At 46.4% G+C, this 16,974-nt stretch overlaps 1 protein-coding gene across 4 annotated transcripts in view; it reads left to right on the top strand.

Moving 5' to 3' along the window:
- The window catches only part of AGAP2 (ArfGAP with GTPase domain, ankyrin repeat and PH domain 2), a 147,751-nt gene that overhangs the window by 67,694 nt on the left and 63,083 nt on the right, over nt 1-16,974 (top strand). For 2 of the 4 annotated variants that reach the window (XM_020784517.3, XM_020784518.3), the window contains exon 1: nt 998-2,874. The exons of the other annotated variants lie outside the window; for them this stretch is intronic. In XM_020784517.3, coding sequence (XP_020640176.3) covers nt 1,122-2,874 — 1,753 coding nt within the window. In that variant the 5' untranslated portion in view covers nt 998-1,121. Of the gene's footprint in view, nt 1-997; nt 2,875-16,974 lie in introns of those variants that run through there. 4 annotated transcript variants of the gene reach the window in all.

Below are 16,974 nucleotides of genomic sequence, written 5' to 3' on the forward strand. Positions count from 1 at the left end.
TTTCCTGCCCGCTCCCCACCCACCCGCAAAAGCAACTGATTGCCTTAAAGGGTCGAAGATCCAAGAAGGAGGAGTGGAAGGGAGGCGTCGGGGGGGGGGGAGAGGAGAAGAGAGAAGCAGACGCCCCGACAACAAACCCAAACAAACCGGAGGAGGGAATTGCACTGCAGCGGAGCGGAGGGGTGGGGAAGCTGGAAGGAGGGAGGGAGGTAGCCTGCCTGCCTGCCTGCCGGGGCTCATCCTACTCAAACCCGGAGCGGATCTCGGCACGCGGCGCGGAGGAGAAGGAGCAGCAGCGGGAGCAGGATTTGTCGCCGGCCAGAAGGGATGCCCCCGTGCGAGGGCTGCGAATGACAAGACCCGGAGCGCGAGGTGGGGGGGAAGAGCCTGAGAGACCCTGGCAGCTTGCCAGGACGATGAGGTCTGCACCGAGGGGCTCCCGAGGTTGCGGCAACGCCACAAAAGGGGATCTGCCGGCGGCGGAGCCGTGATCGCGCTCTCGCTCTCTCTCTCGATTTTATTCCCCCTCCTTTTCCCTCCCACTTCCCCCCCCCTCCTTTTCCTTCCCTGATCCGGCTCGTCTGCATGGGAACAGCCATCCTTCGCCCCCCTGTCATCTCGGAGGAATTGCGTCCCTCAAGGTTTCGGCGCGGCTGTTGCTGGCTGCCGTTGCCTCTCCTGAAGGGCCACCGCACCACCCCTGGGAGCCTCGGCGCCCCTATCTAGCCACCCACCCACCCCCGCTGCGGCCGCCGCCGCCTCCGGTTCCGGTGGCAGGTGGTTCGTCGGAAGATGCTCACCTTCACGCTGGCAGCTGGTCTGCAGAGGAGGAGCAGCAGCAGCAGCAGCAGCAGCAGGTAAGGTCTCCCGCCTCCGTCGACGAGCCGGCGGTGCCCCGGCAAAGGGGCAGATGCCCAGGTTCCTGCCTCGTTCCTCCGCAGCTGCTGCCCTTTGTGCATGGACAGAGCCGGGGGGGCGTTAGGGCTCCGGCTGGCGGCTGGCATCCAGTGCCATCCAAAGGGGGCGGCGGCGGCGGCGGCGGCGGCAGCGAAAGAGGAAGGGACCGTCTGGCAGATGCTGGCTAGCGGTGTGGGCGCCGCCGTCCCTTTTCCGCGGCACTCATGAGCAGAGGCGCGACCTTGCAGCGCCGGACCACCTACCTGATCTCCCTAACCCTTGTCAAGCTCGAATCGGTCCAGCAGCTGCAACAGCACCAAGGGGGGCCCCAGCCGCAGCAAGAAGAGGAGAAGGCAGGGGGGGCCGGCGATGGAGCCACCCAGCTTCCTGACCACCGAGAAGGGGGCTGCCAGGCCGCCTCCAGCCCTTCACCTCCGCCCCAGCCGCCGGCGACAGACCCCTCCTCCGGGCTGAAGGGCCACAGGGAGGCCGAGGAGGCCGCCTCCGCCAAGATCAAGAGACAAGAGCGGGTCTTCCACCGCCAGGATGCCCTCTGGATCAGTACCAGCAGTGCCAGCACGCCAGAGTACCTGCTGCCCCTGTCGCCGGGCAGTCCTGGGACGCCCAGCCTGTCTCCGTCTCCAGATGGTGGTGGGCGAGCTGGCTCCCTGTGGATGTCGCCCGCGGGCCAAGCCGGTCCTTGGGACTCAAAGGCCGGGCCTGCAGCGGCCCTGAAAGCCAAAACTCCTGGGAGCCCAGACACACCACCCGCCATTGCGCCAAAGCCTGAAGGGTTGGGGCCTTCAGGGGCTCCGGCTGTGCCCCCCAAACCGGAGCCGCTGCTGCTGCTGCCTGTCGCCCCGGCGGGGCCCCTCAAGTCCGAGGCCTCCAGATCTGAGCCTCCAGCCGCACCCTTTGTGGCCCCGCCTCTGCCTCCCAAACCTGAACCGGCGGGGCCCCTCAAGCCTGAGCCGATGGCCCCCAGTGCAGCCCCAGCACTGGCTCCCAAACCTGAGCCGACAATCCCCTCTATTGCACCCACGATCCCCCCAAAACCCGAGATGCCCCTGGCCTCCATCTTCTCGCCAACTGCTCTCAAACCAGAGGTGGCTTCTGCCCTCGCAGCCGCTGGGGGGCCTAAGGCTGAAGTAACGGTCATGCCAGCAGCTCCAGCGGTCGCCCCCAAGCCCAAAGCGATTATGGTTCCCGTCCTTCCTCCTGTGCCACCTCCCAAGCCGGAGGTAGCTCCGATCCCCCTCAAGGCAGGACTGAAAGAAATTTTGGATGTACCTGGAGAGGAGTCACGGATTCCTACCACTGCCAGCTGCTCCTCCAGTGCGGCGGCTCCGGGACGCCGGATGTTGGTCAGTCACGCCAGCTGGGGTGGCCCTGAGCCTGGGACCCTGGAAATGAGCGTAAGCCGAGTGGGGGGCTCCTCTTTTTCCCACTCGGGAGCCTCTTCTCCACACCCGGCCGCGGGCAATCGCCGCCTCCGTTTGGCCACCAACAAGCCTTTCAAGACGGTGACCACCAGTGGGGCCAAGGTGGGGGCTGAGCCAAAGACCACAAAAGGGGGCCACAAGGGGGGTACCCCTAACCGCCTCTCCTGGCCAGAGAGTGAAGTCAAGGGCCGCATGAAGGTGTCCGTCAAAGGCAGTGGTGAAACGGTGCCCAGAGGGGGCTCCAGGGCCAAACTGTCCCCTCACAAAAACAAAAGCAAGACTCTGGACAACAGTGATCTCAACCACGGCCCAGCCAATCTGGCCTCTTCTGGCTCCTGCTCTTCAGAGGCCGCGGTAGGGCTGAAGAGAGGCCGCGAGGGTGGCCGGGCCTCTACCCGTGACCGTAAAATGCTCAAATTCATCAGCGGCATCTTCACCAAGAGTCCAGCTTCCACCCCCACCCATCCTGGGCCTGGATGGAGCCTTAGCCACAAAGAGCTGCTCAGTGTGGAACTAGCCAAGGGAGAGTTGCCTAGTAAGTATGGTGACCTAAAAGGGCCTCCTCTCTCTCTCCTCTCTCTCTCTTCTGTGTGTGTGTGTGTGAGTGAGTGAATGAGCAAGCAAGCAAGCAAAGGATGGTTGGGGCTCAAATCTGGAGGCTCAAGGTGTGGATATTAAAGGTGGAAGATGGGAGTGAAGGGGTGGGGTTTGAAGACCGGAGGTTTATGGTCAGTTGTATTTGGAAGATATTGGACACAAGACTCTCATAATGGAAATGTGGTTGTGATGTATGGCATAAGCAGAAATGTCTGAGGATAATTAGTATGACCTGTTACTAATTCTTTTATGTAGCCTCTGGTCAGCTTCTGCTCTTATCAGCACCTCCATCACACAGAAGATTTGCTATGTTTTCGGGAAGAGGCTTTGAAGCTGTCGGTGGGTGCACCTTGTGAGAGAAACCTGCAGTTTCCCTGAAAAGCAGCTTTCAGACTGCCTAGCCTTGTTGCCAAGGTGATGGTGGATGATGGCCACCAATGAGTATGTGTAATCAAACTGCAAAGGTGTCGGCAGAGGTGAGGAGGGGGGCTTCTGGTCCCAAATGTGTATCACTGCAGTGGAAGCAGTTTTGAGGAGGAGGGTATGTGATGGATTTGGATGGCCTCAGTGTCTTTCATGGAAGATGGGGATAATAATGTTATTATTGCCATAAAGGGGTTCTTGAATGATGATTAAGGGGACTTTCTCCAGCAGGGTTTTCCACGTGGAGCTGATCTGTGCTCAACAGGCCAGATGTTATAAGGGTCAAGTTAGGCTGCTTCTCAGTCTTGAAGTGTGCTTGGAAGTGGAGTGTGTGGGTGTGTGTTTGTGTTTAAAGAAGCAGGTCTGTATCATGTCAGAAACTAAACCCCAGGGCTCTGGTTAGTCAAGACAGGGTTAGTTACTGGTGACTTTTCAAAAACGAGAACACCCTGTTTTTTCTCTTCTTACGGATTTTGTGGTAAAAGCTCTGTAGGATGCAATGGTAGTGGTGGTGTTGAGGAAGAAGAGAAAGGGTATGAATTAGGTTGCCTAGGAGATACTCTGCTCTTTAGAGAAGCATTGGTTCCAAGGTTAGACTTATTAAGAGTGCCGTCTCAGCATCCTTTATGACATCAAACCGATATGGACCGTGTCAAGGAAGAGGCAGCAAGTGCTAAAACGTTAGGAAGCAGAATCTGTCTCTGCAGCAAACGGTCCTCTAGTTCGCAGTGCTGAGCAAGAGCTTGGCTGGTTTTACAGCTTGCTTCCTGAGGACTGCATGGGAGGCAGGTGGGCTGGTACAAGCAAGGAGCGTGTGCGGGAGCATTGCTGAATGGACCCTGGGCGTTTTAGAGAAGAAATTATTAAGCGAAGAGGCTGGCAAGTGTATCTGTCAGTGAACGCAGACACTGTGCCACTTTTTTATTCTCTCTCTTTTTTTTAACAAGGTAAGAATAGACATCCAAGTGAATCCATTCTGCAGTAGGCATGTGAAATAATGGAAGTTTTTGAAAAGTATCCAGCCACCAAACATTATATATTATAACAGTGACATACCGCTATGGCTTGAAAATTGCAGTAGATTTTCATTTATATATGTACACAGAAATTGGAGTACCTGATGGCAGAATTTGAGAGTCTTGCTTCTCTGTCATGTATTTTTTTTTTTAAAAAATCACATTTCTAGACCTTATACTTGTGTAGAAAAGTGACTTTCATTACATTTGTTTTTGTATTTGCAAAAAGGTCTGTTTACTAAAGGTATTCTCTTCGACAAGTTTTTTATTCCTTGACTTCTCCCGTGCCCTGTGGCTGCAATTGGTCTCCTACTAAGCTTCCAAATTCTTTAGAGATGGATCCATAGCTCAGCTGTGCGGAGCACATGGTTTGCTCATAGAAGGCTCTAAATCCTGTTCCTGGCATCTTCTACCTTGTAATAATCGGGGAGCAAGTGGCAGGAAAGACCATTGCTAGAATTCCTTGAGACTTGCTGCCCTTTAGAATAGACAATGTCAGGCTGAGGTGGGCTGGCATAAGAGAGGTGAGCCCCGCTTTTCTTTGGAGCATCTTGTCAAGACTGAAATGTGACTATCAAATAAGAAAATTAACAAAAGTTTGCACAGCATAAGCCTATATGGATAAATCAACATGTCACTAATTTGTCATTTCTGTTGCTGTAAGCTTTAATCTTAAGAAAGGTTCTGGGGAAATAACCAAATTAACAAAAAAGTGGGGGGGAATGGGTTTCCACAAACCTACGATTAAAAGTTATGATTAGTCAAGTGAGCCTGTTTCCCCAGTTCTCTTAGACGTTGCCACCCATTGTTGAAGAACACCATCATTTGAACATTTCTTGGTGACTTTTAGAGGCATCATATGCTTGGCACTTTCAGAAGAACAGACTGTGGTGCTTATTGTCTCATCAGCATATCTGAAAGTCTTGTTCTCCTTCTGTTTTTGTTGTTTCTACATCCTGGGAGGGTAGCAAGACCTTCTGCCCAGAGGGCTCTGTTCTCCTGATTGCTCTCTGAAGTGGAGAGGTTAATTGCTGTGGAAAGTTAGATTAAAGGGTGTACTTTGGAAATAAAAAATTACTGCACCCCTCTCTTGGCTCACTGAAGGCAAGCCTGTCTTCCTCCTGTGCTCTTAGCATGAGATACTCCTGCAGATCTATGAGGTAGTGGGAAGAGCTGATTCACCTCCTATATAGGGTCATATTTCTATGTTCATTTCTCCTTGGCAACAGAGGGCTTCTGGTAATTAGAGAATGGTGAAAGATGGGGGTGGGTGTGATAAATTGACCTTCATCCTGGGAGATCTTTTAGCAGATGAGAGTTTGGCTTGTTCCTTTGTAGGCGTATGTCTTCATCAGAAAATTTAAACAAGGCTAATAATCGCCGCACATCTCCCAAGGAACCTCATGATCTCTACTCCAAAGGAGGGAGGAGAAGGAAACCCCTTAAAACAGAATTTTTAGAACTTCTCAACAATCAGCAGTCCCCAGGATTCTTTGGCAGAAGCTAGATTTGCAAGATAGATCATCTACCCTAAGTGATCAGTGGATTCCAAAAGGAGACAGGGACGTTTTATGTTGGGAATTCTCATGTTTGTAGTGTCAACAAGAAGGTCGATACGAGCAGCAAGATTTCGACTTTTTTACTTTTATAAAAAGATTCAGCAGGGTGTTTCACACTGATTTTTCTTTAAAATCTTGCAATGCACACATGATGCAGGGTGCACTAGACTAGAACACAATAAACCTAATCCTGGCAAGGGCCAGTATCCTCTTTCTCCTGTTGAAGGAGAGTGAAATTTCCCTCTTTCTTAAACTTTCCTGTTTCTTAAACCTTGTGCTTCAAGTGGCGTGCTCAAGTGATCAGTGAGAAAAACCCACTGTGTGCTTCCAGAGAACTGTAGCCTTAGATCAAGCTTGTGCCACTGTTTTATTTTTAATTTGTTTATTAAAAGTCATGCATCACCCTTTAGAAAGCTCTCTGAGCGACTGACAGACAGTAGACATGATTGGTTTGTGGCCCACTAAACTCAGTGAAGCCCAGCAGCCAAGAATGATGGACTGTCATGGCTGGAGAGACTGCTACCACTGCTACTTGGGCTGCAAGAGGGGAAAAGCAGGAGGAGAGTGATGCCCCTAGTACCCTGTGGGCTACTAATTTGGCATGCTTATGTGAGATTTTTTTTTTAAGCCGATCAAGCTGCTTTTAGACTGTTTCCCCCCCCCCCCCTTAAAAGAAGTACGGTAAGCTACACATTCATTCTTGACAATATATGTTTTTCATATACAGTTTTGCACACACTTTACAAGGATGTGACCAAAAAAAATATTAAGCATTAATCATTATGCTATGGAACACCTAAAGTACGACAGCCAGAATCATCCAGGAACTGCACAGGCAGCTCCTGAGAAATTTAAAGAAATGTCCAACCTTAATATCCAGAAAAGCTTTGGTATCCAGATGCATGCTGTTTTAGGAAGCGAGCCACAATCTTTTTCCAGCTGCTTCTTAAATCTGTCACAGTCTGAGGAATGTTCCTCCTGCCAGAGCAGCCCATTCTTTCTATAGCTTTCTTGCTTCTGTGCCCAGACAGCCTCCCTCCCTAGGATTAATGGAACTTCTTACAGCTGCTGACAATGAACGGGAAGTAGCATATCTTATATAAGGAGCACAGAGCCATTTACAAGTATGGAGTATGAGGGGTGTTTAATCCTAGTGTTTGCCATCTTCCTGGGTGCATTGACAAACAGAGGGAGAGGCTCAAGCTGCAATCTCAGCCCCTGCTCTGAGTGTCTTGCTTAGAAAGTGATGGGAAGCAACAGGGGTAGAATGGAACAATCCCAGTCCCAGTGGACCCGTATAATTGCGCACACTGAGAATGTAGCTGTGTATGTTGTCTTAACCCCTGATCTGTTTGTAAAAGCAACAAAAAGGTCTTTAAAGATATAAAGTCTCATGGTACATTAGTTCACAGGCTAGATGAGGGACGTGGAACCTGATGATTCCAGGTCTCTAAATTACAACTCCTATGACTCCAGCAAATGGTTGGGTGGAGCTAATGGGAATTGTAATCCAGCTACATACATATAGAGGGCCACAAGGTGTTCACTCCTAAACTAGAACATACATAAAACATATCAGTCTTTTAAGATGGTACAGGATTGTTGGTTTCACTGTTGACTGCCAACATGTCTTCTCTAATGTTTTGGTGGCTCCAAACAAATGTCATGACCTGCAGCGCGAATACTTTTTTTGTACCATGGTGAGGGCATTTCAGACTTCTCGGCAAACAGCTTCATTAGACAGCTGTTGAAGAAGCAAGTTCCAAGGACTTGGGCAAACCCGCAAAGGTCAGGTGTTGGCTTTTATTTAAAGAATTGTTCTTCTGTTAGAAACATGCTGCAGACTTACAGGTATCACAAGATTAACAGTCTTACCATAGTATGGCCTTCTTTTCTGTGTGTCCCCTGGAAGTTTCCAGTTTAAAACAGCAGTTTCGTCATCTGCCATCATTCCTTGATATTCAGAAGTTAGTTTAAACCTTCTATACTGTTTTCCCATTTTAGTTGTTGTTGCTCTCCTTAAGAAATCTAAAACACTGTATTTTTCCAGGAATTTAATAATAATGTTGAGAGTTCTCATCAGTCCCCATCACAAATACAGAAATCCTGTGCATATTTTACTCAGAAGCAACCCGTATGTTATTACCTTCCGGGCAAGTATGTTCATTCCTAAATTGTACATTCCTAATTTGTGGGTGGGCCATATTGCCCTTCAGCTTTGGTGGTTGTACCTTCCTAGCATGCCATGCTATGCCAGGGTTGGGCCGGGCCAGGCCAGGCCATTGAGTTTTGGGAGCAAAATCCTCAGTGGCAGGAAAATAATCAATGAATATGTTGTCTGGTGTAACTGTTGCACTATTGGACCCATAGAAACAAAACAGTACAAAACCCCACCTACTCCAGACAGCGAGGGGAATTGTTCCAATAAAATGTACCATTTTACTGCTAATTTTTTAAAAAAGGTTTGTGGACACTGGCTACAGTGGCTTTGCCACATCACATTATTCCATATCTTGGAATCAAGTTTCCTATGGCTTCTGAATTTTTGGGGAAAAAAGTATTTTTTTTAAAATCCTTTTCCTGTTCTAGGCTTCCTTTTATTAAACAAAGTTGGAAAGATTTAGTGAGTAAATGATTGCTAAAATTATTTATTAGTGAGTTCAGTGGGGATTAGTGCTAAATTGCCATTCATAGTTTTGTGTTGATGACATCTTGTTATGTGCTATCAAATCGCATCCAACTTTTGGTGACCTTGTTAAGGTTTTCAAGGCATGTGGAATGTTTAAAGAGTAGCTTTATCATTGCTCCTTCTCAGTGAGCTTCCTAGACTGAACAGTCATTTGAATCGGTGTCTCTGAAGTCCTGGTCTGTTATTTTATCCACTACATCATGGTGCCTTTCTTGTACAGGAGCTGGGAAATCCACCTTGCTCCGAACAGCTTCATGTTGTGTAAGAAGGAGCAAAAAAACCTGTCTAAATCTTCTGATTTCAGCAATAGATGAAAACTTTTGCATTTATTTTCACTGAGTAATTTTATTTCCCTGCTTGTCATGGCTATAGAGTGGGACTACGTTGTAGACAACAGCTTTTGCTGTTTTTCTGCCTAGGAAATCCCTGTGTCATCAAATTTGGGATGTGTATAACCCAGATATGGTGGTGGGGATTAGCTGCCTGCAGATAGCTGTGTTATAGCTGCCATGTTTTTGGACTTGTAAGCTCAGAGTCAGCCACTTGTTCTATTTTGTTTTGTTGAAAATTTGAATTGTGTTTTGTTTTTAAAGAACATTATGTTCCTTAAAAACTCTAACCTTCCTTAATACAGTATTAACAAAAAGTCAAGATAGAATCACACCAGTAAGAAAAAAGTGTAATAACTGCTTGAGTTAGGAAGGCCAGACACAAGAACAAGATGACTTTGTCTGTGAATCTCGTAGTGTGGCTTCTGTTCTCAGTTTTGGTGCATCCCTTGAGATCCAGAGAATCTTACTGGTATATATATCAGGCTTCTACACCTCCATGATTAATAGATTTTTTAGAAGGATGGTGATGCTGAAGTTTCTTTGAAGCTCCTCTGAGCATTTATGGGTGGATCCAGATAGTCTCTCTTCTCCTCATTCCCTAGACAAAACTACAGAGCCTTTTGACATGTCAAAAACATGTTCCGGTATGGCATAAATTCTTGTGGATTTAATCATTAAGACGCCATCAGTGGTTTAGGTCTCTGCCTGCAGAGCCAGGAGCTTGTGCCTTCTTGACAGGGGTTGGACTTGATGGTCCATAGGGATCTTTCCACCTCTGCAATTCTATGATGGTGACGACAACAACAACGACTTTGTTCTTTTTGCTGCAACAGATTAGCATGCCTAGTTCTTTGGTAGCTGCTTCCCTAATGACTCTCTACCTTTCCCATGAGTCTTCCTGAGCTGCCTGTTTCACAGGGCATTTTCTGCATTGCTGCTTCCTTATGGCATTTGGCATCCTGGTTTCTATGGATTAACTTGGGGAGAGGCTTGTTATATGTAGAATTTTTGCATGGGCAAGAGAGTTAGGCACCTGCGATTAGTATGATTTCTGAGCCTATATTTACATGCTGATTGTAGCTCAGTGTTCTAGTTATCTGGCTGTGATGCCAGAGGTTGTGAGTTTGATTCCCCACTGTGCCTCCTGGGAGGAAAGCCAACTTCTTTAGCCTTGGGCAAGCTGCACAGCCCCAGAGTTCCCTCAGAAGAAAGTAACTGTGGTAAATTACTTCTGAGTACACTATACCAGGGTACACCTGGGAAGGGTGACAATAAATCAGAATCAACTTGACGGCACATAATAATAATTGCTATTACTGTTTGCAAACATTTGATCAATCTCTTCTAATATTTTATCACTCCGCAGGAGTAAGGTGCTTTACCTGTTACGCAGAGGCAAATCTGAATTTGCCACTAGTTCCCAGCTCCCTTGCAAGAAAACATGCTGGAGACATTTGCACATTCAGATTTGTTACTATCTGCTTTACTCTTTGGGGTTGGGTTTTATGTGTGTTTGTGTGTATCCTGTATGTGCTCCAAAAGTAATGTGAGGAGAGAACAAGAGACTGCTTTCTATTGAATCAGAGTGTTTCGTCATGAAGCCCGGGTTTTTTTTAGGTGTAAAGTACTTGGAAGCTGTTTACCCTTCCTGAAGGCAAGTGGGACACGGTCCCTTCAATGATGCCACCCCTGCAGAAAAATGGAGTACAGTAGTGCGGAAGCCTGTCCTTCAGTTCAGTTAGATGTTAAGACACTGTACTGCCATGGCAAGGAAACAGGAAGGAAAAGAACAGAACAAAGCAGAATTAATTAAGGTGCGTCTATGCCACTCAGGGATAGTACTTTGAATCCATTTTAACTGTCATGATCCCATTCTGTGGAATCCTAGGATTGGTATTTTCATCATGCCCTTATAGAATTTGCTGCTATAGAGCAGTGGCCCCCAACCTTGGGCCTCCAGATGTTCTTGGACTACAACTGAGAAGCCTTCACCACCACCTCTGCTCCCAGGATTTCTGGGAGTTGAAGTCCAAGAACATCTGGAGGCCCAAGGTTGGGGACCACTGCTATAGGGCACTCCCCAGAACTACAACAGAGAATTCTCAGTGACTCAACAAACTACAGATCCCAGCACTGTGTCAGGTGAAGGCATAATAACTGAAGTGGTACCAAACTGTTATAACTCTGTAATGTAGATACTGTACATCTTACACCTATCTTCAGTTGATAGTTGGCTTCCCTTCCATTTGCCCCTCTAAGGGCAGTTTCTAGCTTCAAATTGCCCCTTTGAACTGGTAGAGGTTCTGCAGCAGAACAGGCAATGATCTTTCCCACCCGTTCCCTACTGTTGAAAGTGCCAGGCCTTGAAAGCAAGGTTTTCTGCACACTAAGGAGGGTGTGCTCTCTGGCTGTTAGCAGACTATGGCCCGTTCCAAAACTATTCTCAACATGAGCAATTTATTGCTACTGCCGCTGCTGGATGAAGTTAGTGAAGTCCACCATCCAGCCACATTTATTGGACAGTTTTATTGGTATGTTAGATCAAATACCATTCATTCAATTTCTTGGGGCACGCATCTACCACAATACTGTGTAAGCGCAGAGAAATGGCAGTGGAATGTGGTATTAGTCGCAAACAACACAGCCACAGACTCTCGGTGTAGCTTTTTTAAAAAACATGAGTACAGAACCTGGGCCCTTCTAGATGTTGTTAGTAAAGGTTTGCCATTGGGACTTTTTTGGACTTCAACACCCAGAATTCTCCATCTGAAAGTTTCACCTGCCGGGCCCACACCTAGAGAAACCTAAATATGGCTCACCTGGGGAAAGGCTTAGCTGGAAGCATTCATGGCCTAGCTTCATGGCCCTGTTTCCTGTTCGAATAGGAAAGTAGGTCATGAAAACTTCCTGCTAGGCCTTTCTCCAGGTGAGCCACATTTAGGTGTCTGTCGGTGTCGGTCTGTCAGGAGAAGCTCCCAGATAGGAGTTGAAGTCCAAAAAATCCAAATGGCAAACTCCCTAATTGTTAAACTGTAGCTCCCATTGTTTTATCTGTGTATTCATTCAAGCATTTATATCACAGGATCTCAGGGCATGTTACAATACTGTATAAAACCATTTTAAAACATAAGGTATTTGAAACAATTTAAAACACAAACACAAAATCAAAGCATTCGACCATTAAAAAACACTAAAGCTATTGCATGATGCCTCCCCATGAACACTGCAGGCCAGGGCTGATGGGTATTGTAGTCCAAAAGGAGCTGGAGAGACAGAGATTGCCAACTTAGCTCTTATAATGGCAACAGAAAGGGTTGGCATGGTATGCATAACGTTTAGATAAATCTCTGAACTCAGAATGTGGCTTCGCTGGATTTATGGCGTAAAGAAAGAAAAAAGCAGAGTAAAAATCCCACCAGTTTTAAGTAGTGAGATCAGTGTGAGAGACCTTAGCCAGGAAAAACCCTGTCCCAGTGGCTTGGCTTCTTTTGTGGTTCTGGTGGCAGTGGTGGGGCTCCAAAACGATGCGTCTGTCTCTTTCTCTCCCTTGGCTGCACGAAACGTGTGCATATCGCTTACATTTCATCACTTGCAGATTTACAGGTTGCCTGGGTGCAGATTTTGGTTTCCGCTTTCATTAAATCCACACACTCGTACGAGGAAAAGAAGTGAACAAATGAAACCTGTCAACGTACAGCCTTCGTGCTTGTATTCACTTTGATGGGAGATGATTAAGGAAGAGATGCAACATTCATATCCTGTAATTGCATGGCGAATACCAAATGGTTCCTTCTCTCCCCCCCACCACCATTAAAAGTCCTAGAGGATGGTTGGGAGCGGTAATACACTTGGCATTCAAAGCGCCACAGAATGGAAGGAGATGCCTGTGAAGGGCTCTGCGGTTAGCCGCACTCCTAAGGAGAACGGCACCATTTATCAGGAGCATGCCAGCTGCAGTTTCAAAGGAGATACATTTTGTATTCTGCCTGTGGGTGTGGATGTGTGCGTGTTTCTTAATGGCCATTATGGGATACCCAGTCAGGGAGCTGTGATACAGACCAGTGTAATGCAATCACACGGTAGATGTCCAAACATAGAAACATTTTTAGTGAGAAATATTAGGTTCTAGAAAATACTGTTTTAGGAGCCCTTATTTAAACTGATTTTTGTTCTGAGAATTTTCAGTGCTTCTGTAACGAAAAGAGAGAGAAGGAAAAATAGACACTGAAAGAGGAAAAATATCAATTTTTTTAATAATTTATAATCCTAATTTATTCATTGGTTGGGGGAGGGGAAAACATTTTTGCACATGCCTAGAGGTAGTCTTTATTAATACTGGTAGCATGTTCAGCATGTTAAGATGAACAGAATATCACATAGACTAGCATTCTTCTTTTGTTATATGTTTTGTTATGTTAACATGTGTCAATTTCTCATTTGCTGCTGGACAGAATTGGTTCAAGCATACGAGTATATGGAATGTTAGAAAGTAAAATGAGTTTTGAAAATGAGAATGGGAAAGATGTACCACCCACCCACTGCCTTCACCCTTTCTCTCATATTTCTTCTGGCCTGGCACATCCTCTTTCGCCCAGGGCAGCTGGACTGAGATTTTTAAACATTTTTTTGGCAAAGTGTCATTCTGCCTCACCTGTGCCTTGGTATGCTCTGTGCTTTAAGGAGACGGTCTATGTCTCGGTTTTGAAGGAGATAATTGAAAATGTTCCATCTTCAGACATGTATTTGTCTGTTACATTTCTGTCCTTCATGAATCTCAAGATGGTATACATGGGTCTCCTCCCCCACGCCTAATCCTCATTACAGCCCTGTAAAGTAGGCCATATCTCTACTAATGCTCTTTTGGCCATGTAGATATGTCTGTTTGAGGAGTGTTGGCTTCCTGTCTTGTGGCAGCATCCCAACCATTTTGATTCTACATTTTCTCTGAATGAGTCAGTAAGGTCCAAGCGTACTTAGATATGAGAAATCTGCTTGAGTGTGGAACAATCTCTCGGTATGAAACTTCCCAGAAACCCATAAATCTGTTGGACATGTGGGAAAGTTGAAAGTACCCTGTTTCCCTGAAAATAAGACCTAACCTGAAAATAATCCCTAGTATTTTTCAGGATGCTTGTAATCTAAGCCTTACTCCAAAAATAAGCCCTAGTTAAGTGAAACCCCGCCCTCCACCGTTGTGCAGCCACCAGAAGAAGAAGATGTGACTGTATTTGAATAAATGTAGATTGTACATGAAAAAATTAAGCATTCCCTGAAAATAAGCCCTAACGCATTTTTGGAGCAAAAATTAATATAAGACCCTGTCTTATTTTTGGGTAAACATGGTATCTCCTTCCCTCTCTTTTTTCATGGTTTTTCAGGACCCCTTCTCAAGTCAACCCCCCTCCTCTGCCTGCAATTAGCGTGAGTGGCAGGCAGGCTCAGTGCCAGCTAAGTCATCTTGTAATTTGCTGTTGGAGGTCCCACCTGACTGCTTGGTTTACAAGATAGGGAAGAAATACAGCAGCCTGTTGGCAGGGTTCAAATCCAAGAAGGCTTGGTTGGCATGCTCCTCTGGGCACTGGAGAGGAAGAATATAGCTGATCCCATTCCTTGGAGCGCCTCAATTACACATCTGGCAGCTGGGGATCAATGGAAAGCAGAAGATGTGCCAGAGCTGTCAAGGTAGATTGGGTGGTTTTAAGGTGGGAAGGATGCTTTTTGACAAGGGAGATTGTGAAGGGATGGGTGGGAGGACCAGGTTAGATGAGGCTGTACTGTATCGGGAAAGTAGCTCATCAGTTGAGTGTTTTAAAAGTTGATTTTCTAAAGTAATGGGCAATTTTAAGTATGATATTGATTGCACTCGAACGCATGCAGACAGACCCAGAGGGAGAATGTTGTGAAGTGCTTAGGACCTGTATTGCATTAAGTACCAGTACTGCAAAAGCTTGAACAAACATTTGCTTTGCCTCCATACTATATGCAAATTAGCAATAGGGTGAGGTTTTCCTCCACCTTACGGCAGTCATGGTCTTAAAGCTGTTTACTTTTTCCCAGCTGAAGTCTGCCGAAGTTGACTCTGTTGTTGGATCTTGGTATGTTGACTGAACAGGTTTTACAACTGTATGACTTGTCACTTGATGTTCCTCCTACCTGATCTGAATTAGGATTTGCTGCATCTTGAGAAGTCTTCAAAAAGTAGTTTCAGGTAGGGATGTGGAATGTCTAGTTCTGGGCATATATGCCATTTTTATTTTCATTTGGGAAGGTCTAGGCCTTCTGGCTTCAAAGCCATGCAATAATGAAAATTTAGCAAATCCATAGTTTTATTTTTGAGAAATAAGTTTTTATTTATAGGAGCCTTGTGATGCAGTGGTTAAACTGCAGTACTGCAGCCAAGACTCTGCTCATGATCTGAGTTCCGTTGAGTCAAATGAGTACCTAGTTCGCTGGAGAGGAGGCAATATGCAGCTTGCATAATTAAATTATAAACCACCCAGAAAGTGCTTTAAGTGCTGTGGTGCAATCTATAATCAGCATATTCCTTTTCCTTCTCTCTCCCCCCCCCCCCCAGTGGGAAAAATTAAAAAATAGCTTTTTTTCTCTCCTGGATTTTCATTAATTTCTTTGTGCCTCTTTAACCTCATCTCTGTGTGTTCAGGCCACCTAAAAATGGCTCATAGCATTTCGGGGGGAGGGGGGATCAATTTATCTACTCCAGCAGTTCACCCCCAGAAGGGTAGTCTCATGCTGTGACTATAGGGCAGACCCCAAGAATAGTAAAGGTTTGCTGTATATCAAGGCTCTTTTCTCTACCACCTCTGTGGCAAGTTCATATCATTATACTCAAAGCGATGCTCGTTTCTGATAAAGAAGAGTGATCCCATACAAGGAAGAAGGTGGCCGACGAGTTATTCCTTTGGGGTATTCTAACTCAAAATCAACACCCTCCTTCAGATCTGCATGAAAGCAAGAAGACAGTGCGCACCCAGAGGACTGGACTGAAGGGCCTTTTGTAAGCCAGGCCTCCTCTTCCTGCTTGCTATGTTCTGTGCTAGCCAAAGCTCCTAAATAGGGATCAGGTTTGCCCATTCACCAGATCTATTAACTGTATGCAGAACCACCTAAAAAGTCAGCCTCTGTATAATTCAATATATGAGCAATATGTGGCCTTCCTGATGTCCTTGGAAGGAAGGTTCCCTCAACCCTAGAGCCAGCATAGCTAATGATGAAGAGAGTTGCAGTTCCACAACATGTTGAAGGGCCACAGCTCACCTACCCAGGATCTGAAGAAAGTATTCATGTTAACTGGCTGTTAGGAAACGGTTGCATTCTTGGTCGAGTACCTGCTGGAAGCGTACAGGTAATCTCACAGGTAGAACTGCTCAATGGGTAGGGTTGCTCCCATCTCCTTAAAGAAACCTGTGTGCAGCTGCCAGACACTCTTGGCAAAGTACATCCAGTAGTGAAGAAATTACTTCCTCAGTAATTCTGTGGAAATTTCTTTCTCATAATTCAGATTCAGGATACTTTGGGTGGGGGAGCATTAGCTAAATTATGAAATTCATGACTTCACGGGATATGATGGCAGCAAGACTGAATAGGCCTTTAACAGAAGGCTGAAATGGCTGCCTGAGGCAGGAGATGGAACAAGCCTTTTTAAAAAAAACACCATGATGGCAGAGTAGAAGTCAGACTAAAAACAAGATGTTTCTGATGGTTACTCTGGCAGTAGACATGATGGCTGAGGCGTTCTAGGAATTTTAGTCCAGAATTAACATTTTCTAGCTCTTGGGAATAGAGAGGAGGTGGCCATAGTGTGCTTCTGTTCGTTGTGAACTTATAGGTCTAGCTGTTTCATTTTGAAAACTGAATGTTCAGTTGGCTGGCTGGATTCAGGAAAGTATTCCACGTGGTAGGCAAGCCTAGAGGTTAGAGCCTTAGTCTTTAGAATTTCTTACTTCTTAGAAAGATGAGCCCCTTGAGTTTAATATGATGTATCCTAGGAAGTGTGCATGT

Source organism: Pogona vitticeps, chromosome 2, assembly GCF_051106095.1.
Source record: "Pogona vitticeps strain Pit_001003342236 chromosome 2, PviZW2.1, whole genome shotgun sequence".
Taxonomy (NCBI): Eukaryota; Metazoa; Chordata; class Lepidosauria; order Squamata; family Agamidae; genus Pogona; species Pogona vitticeps.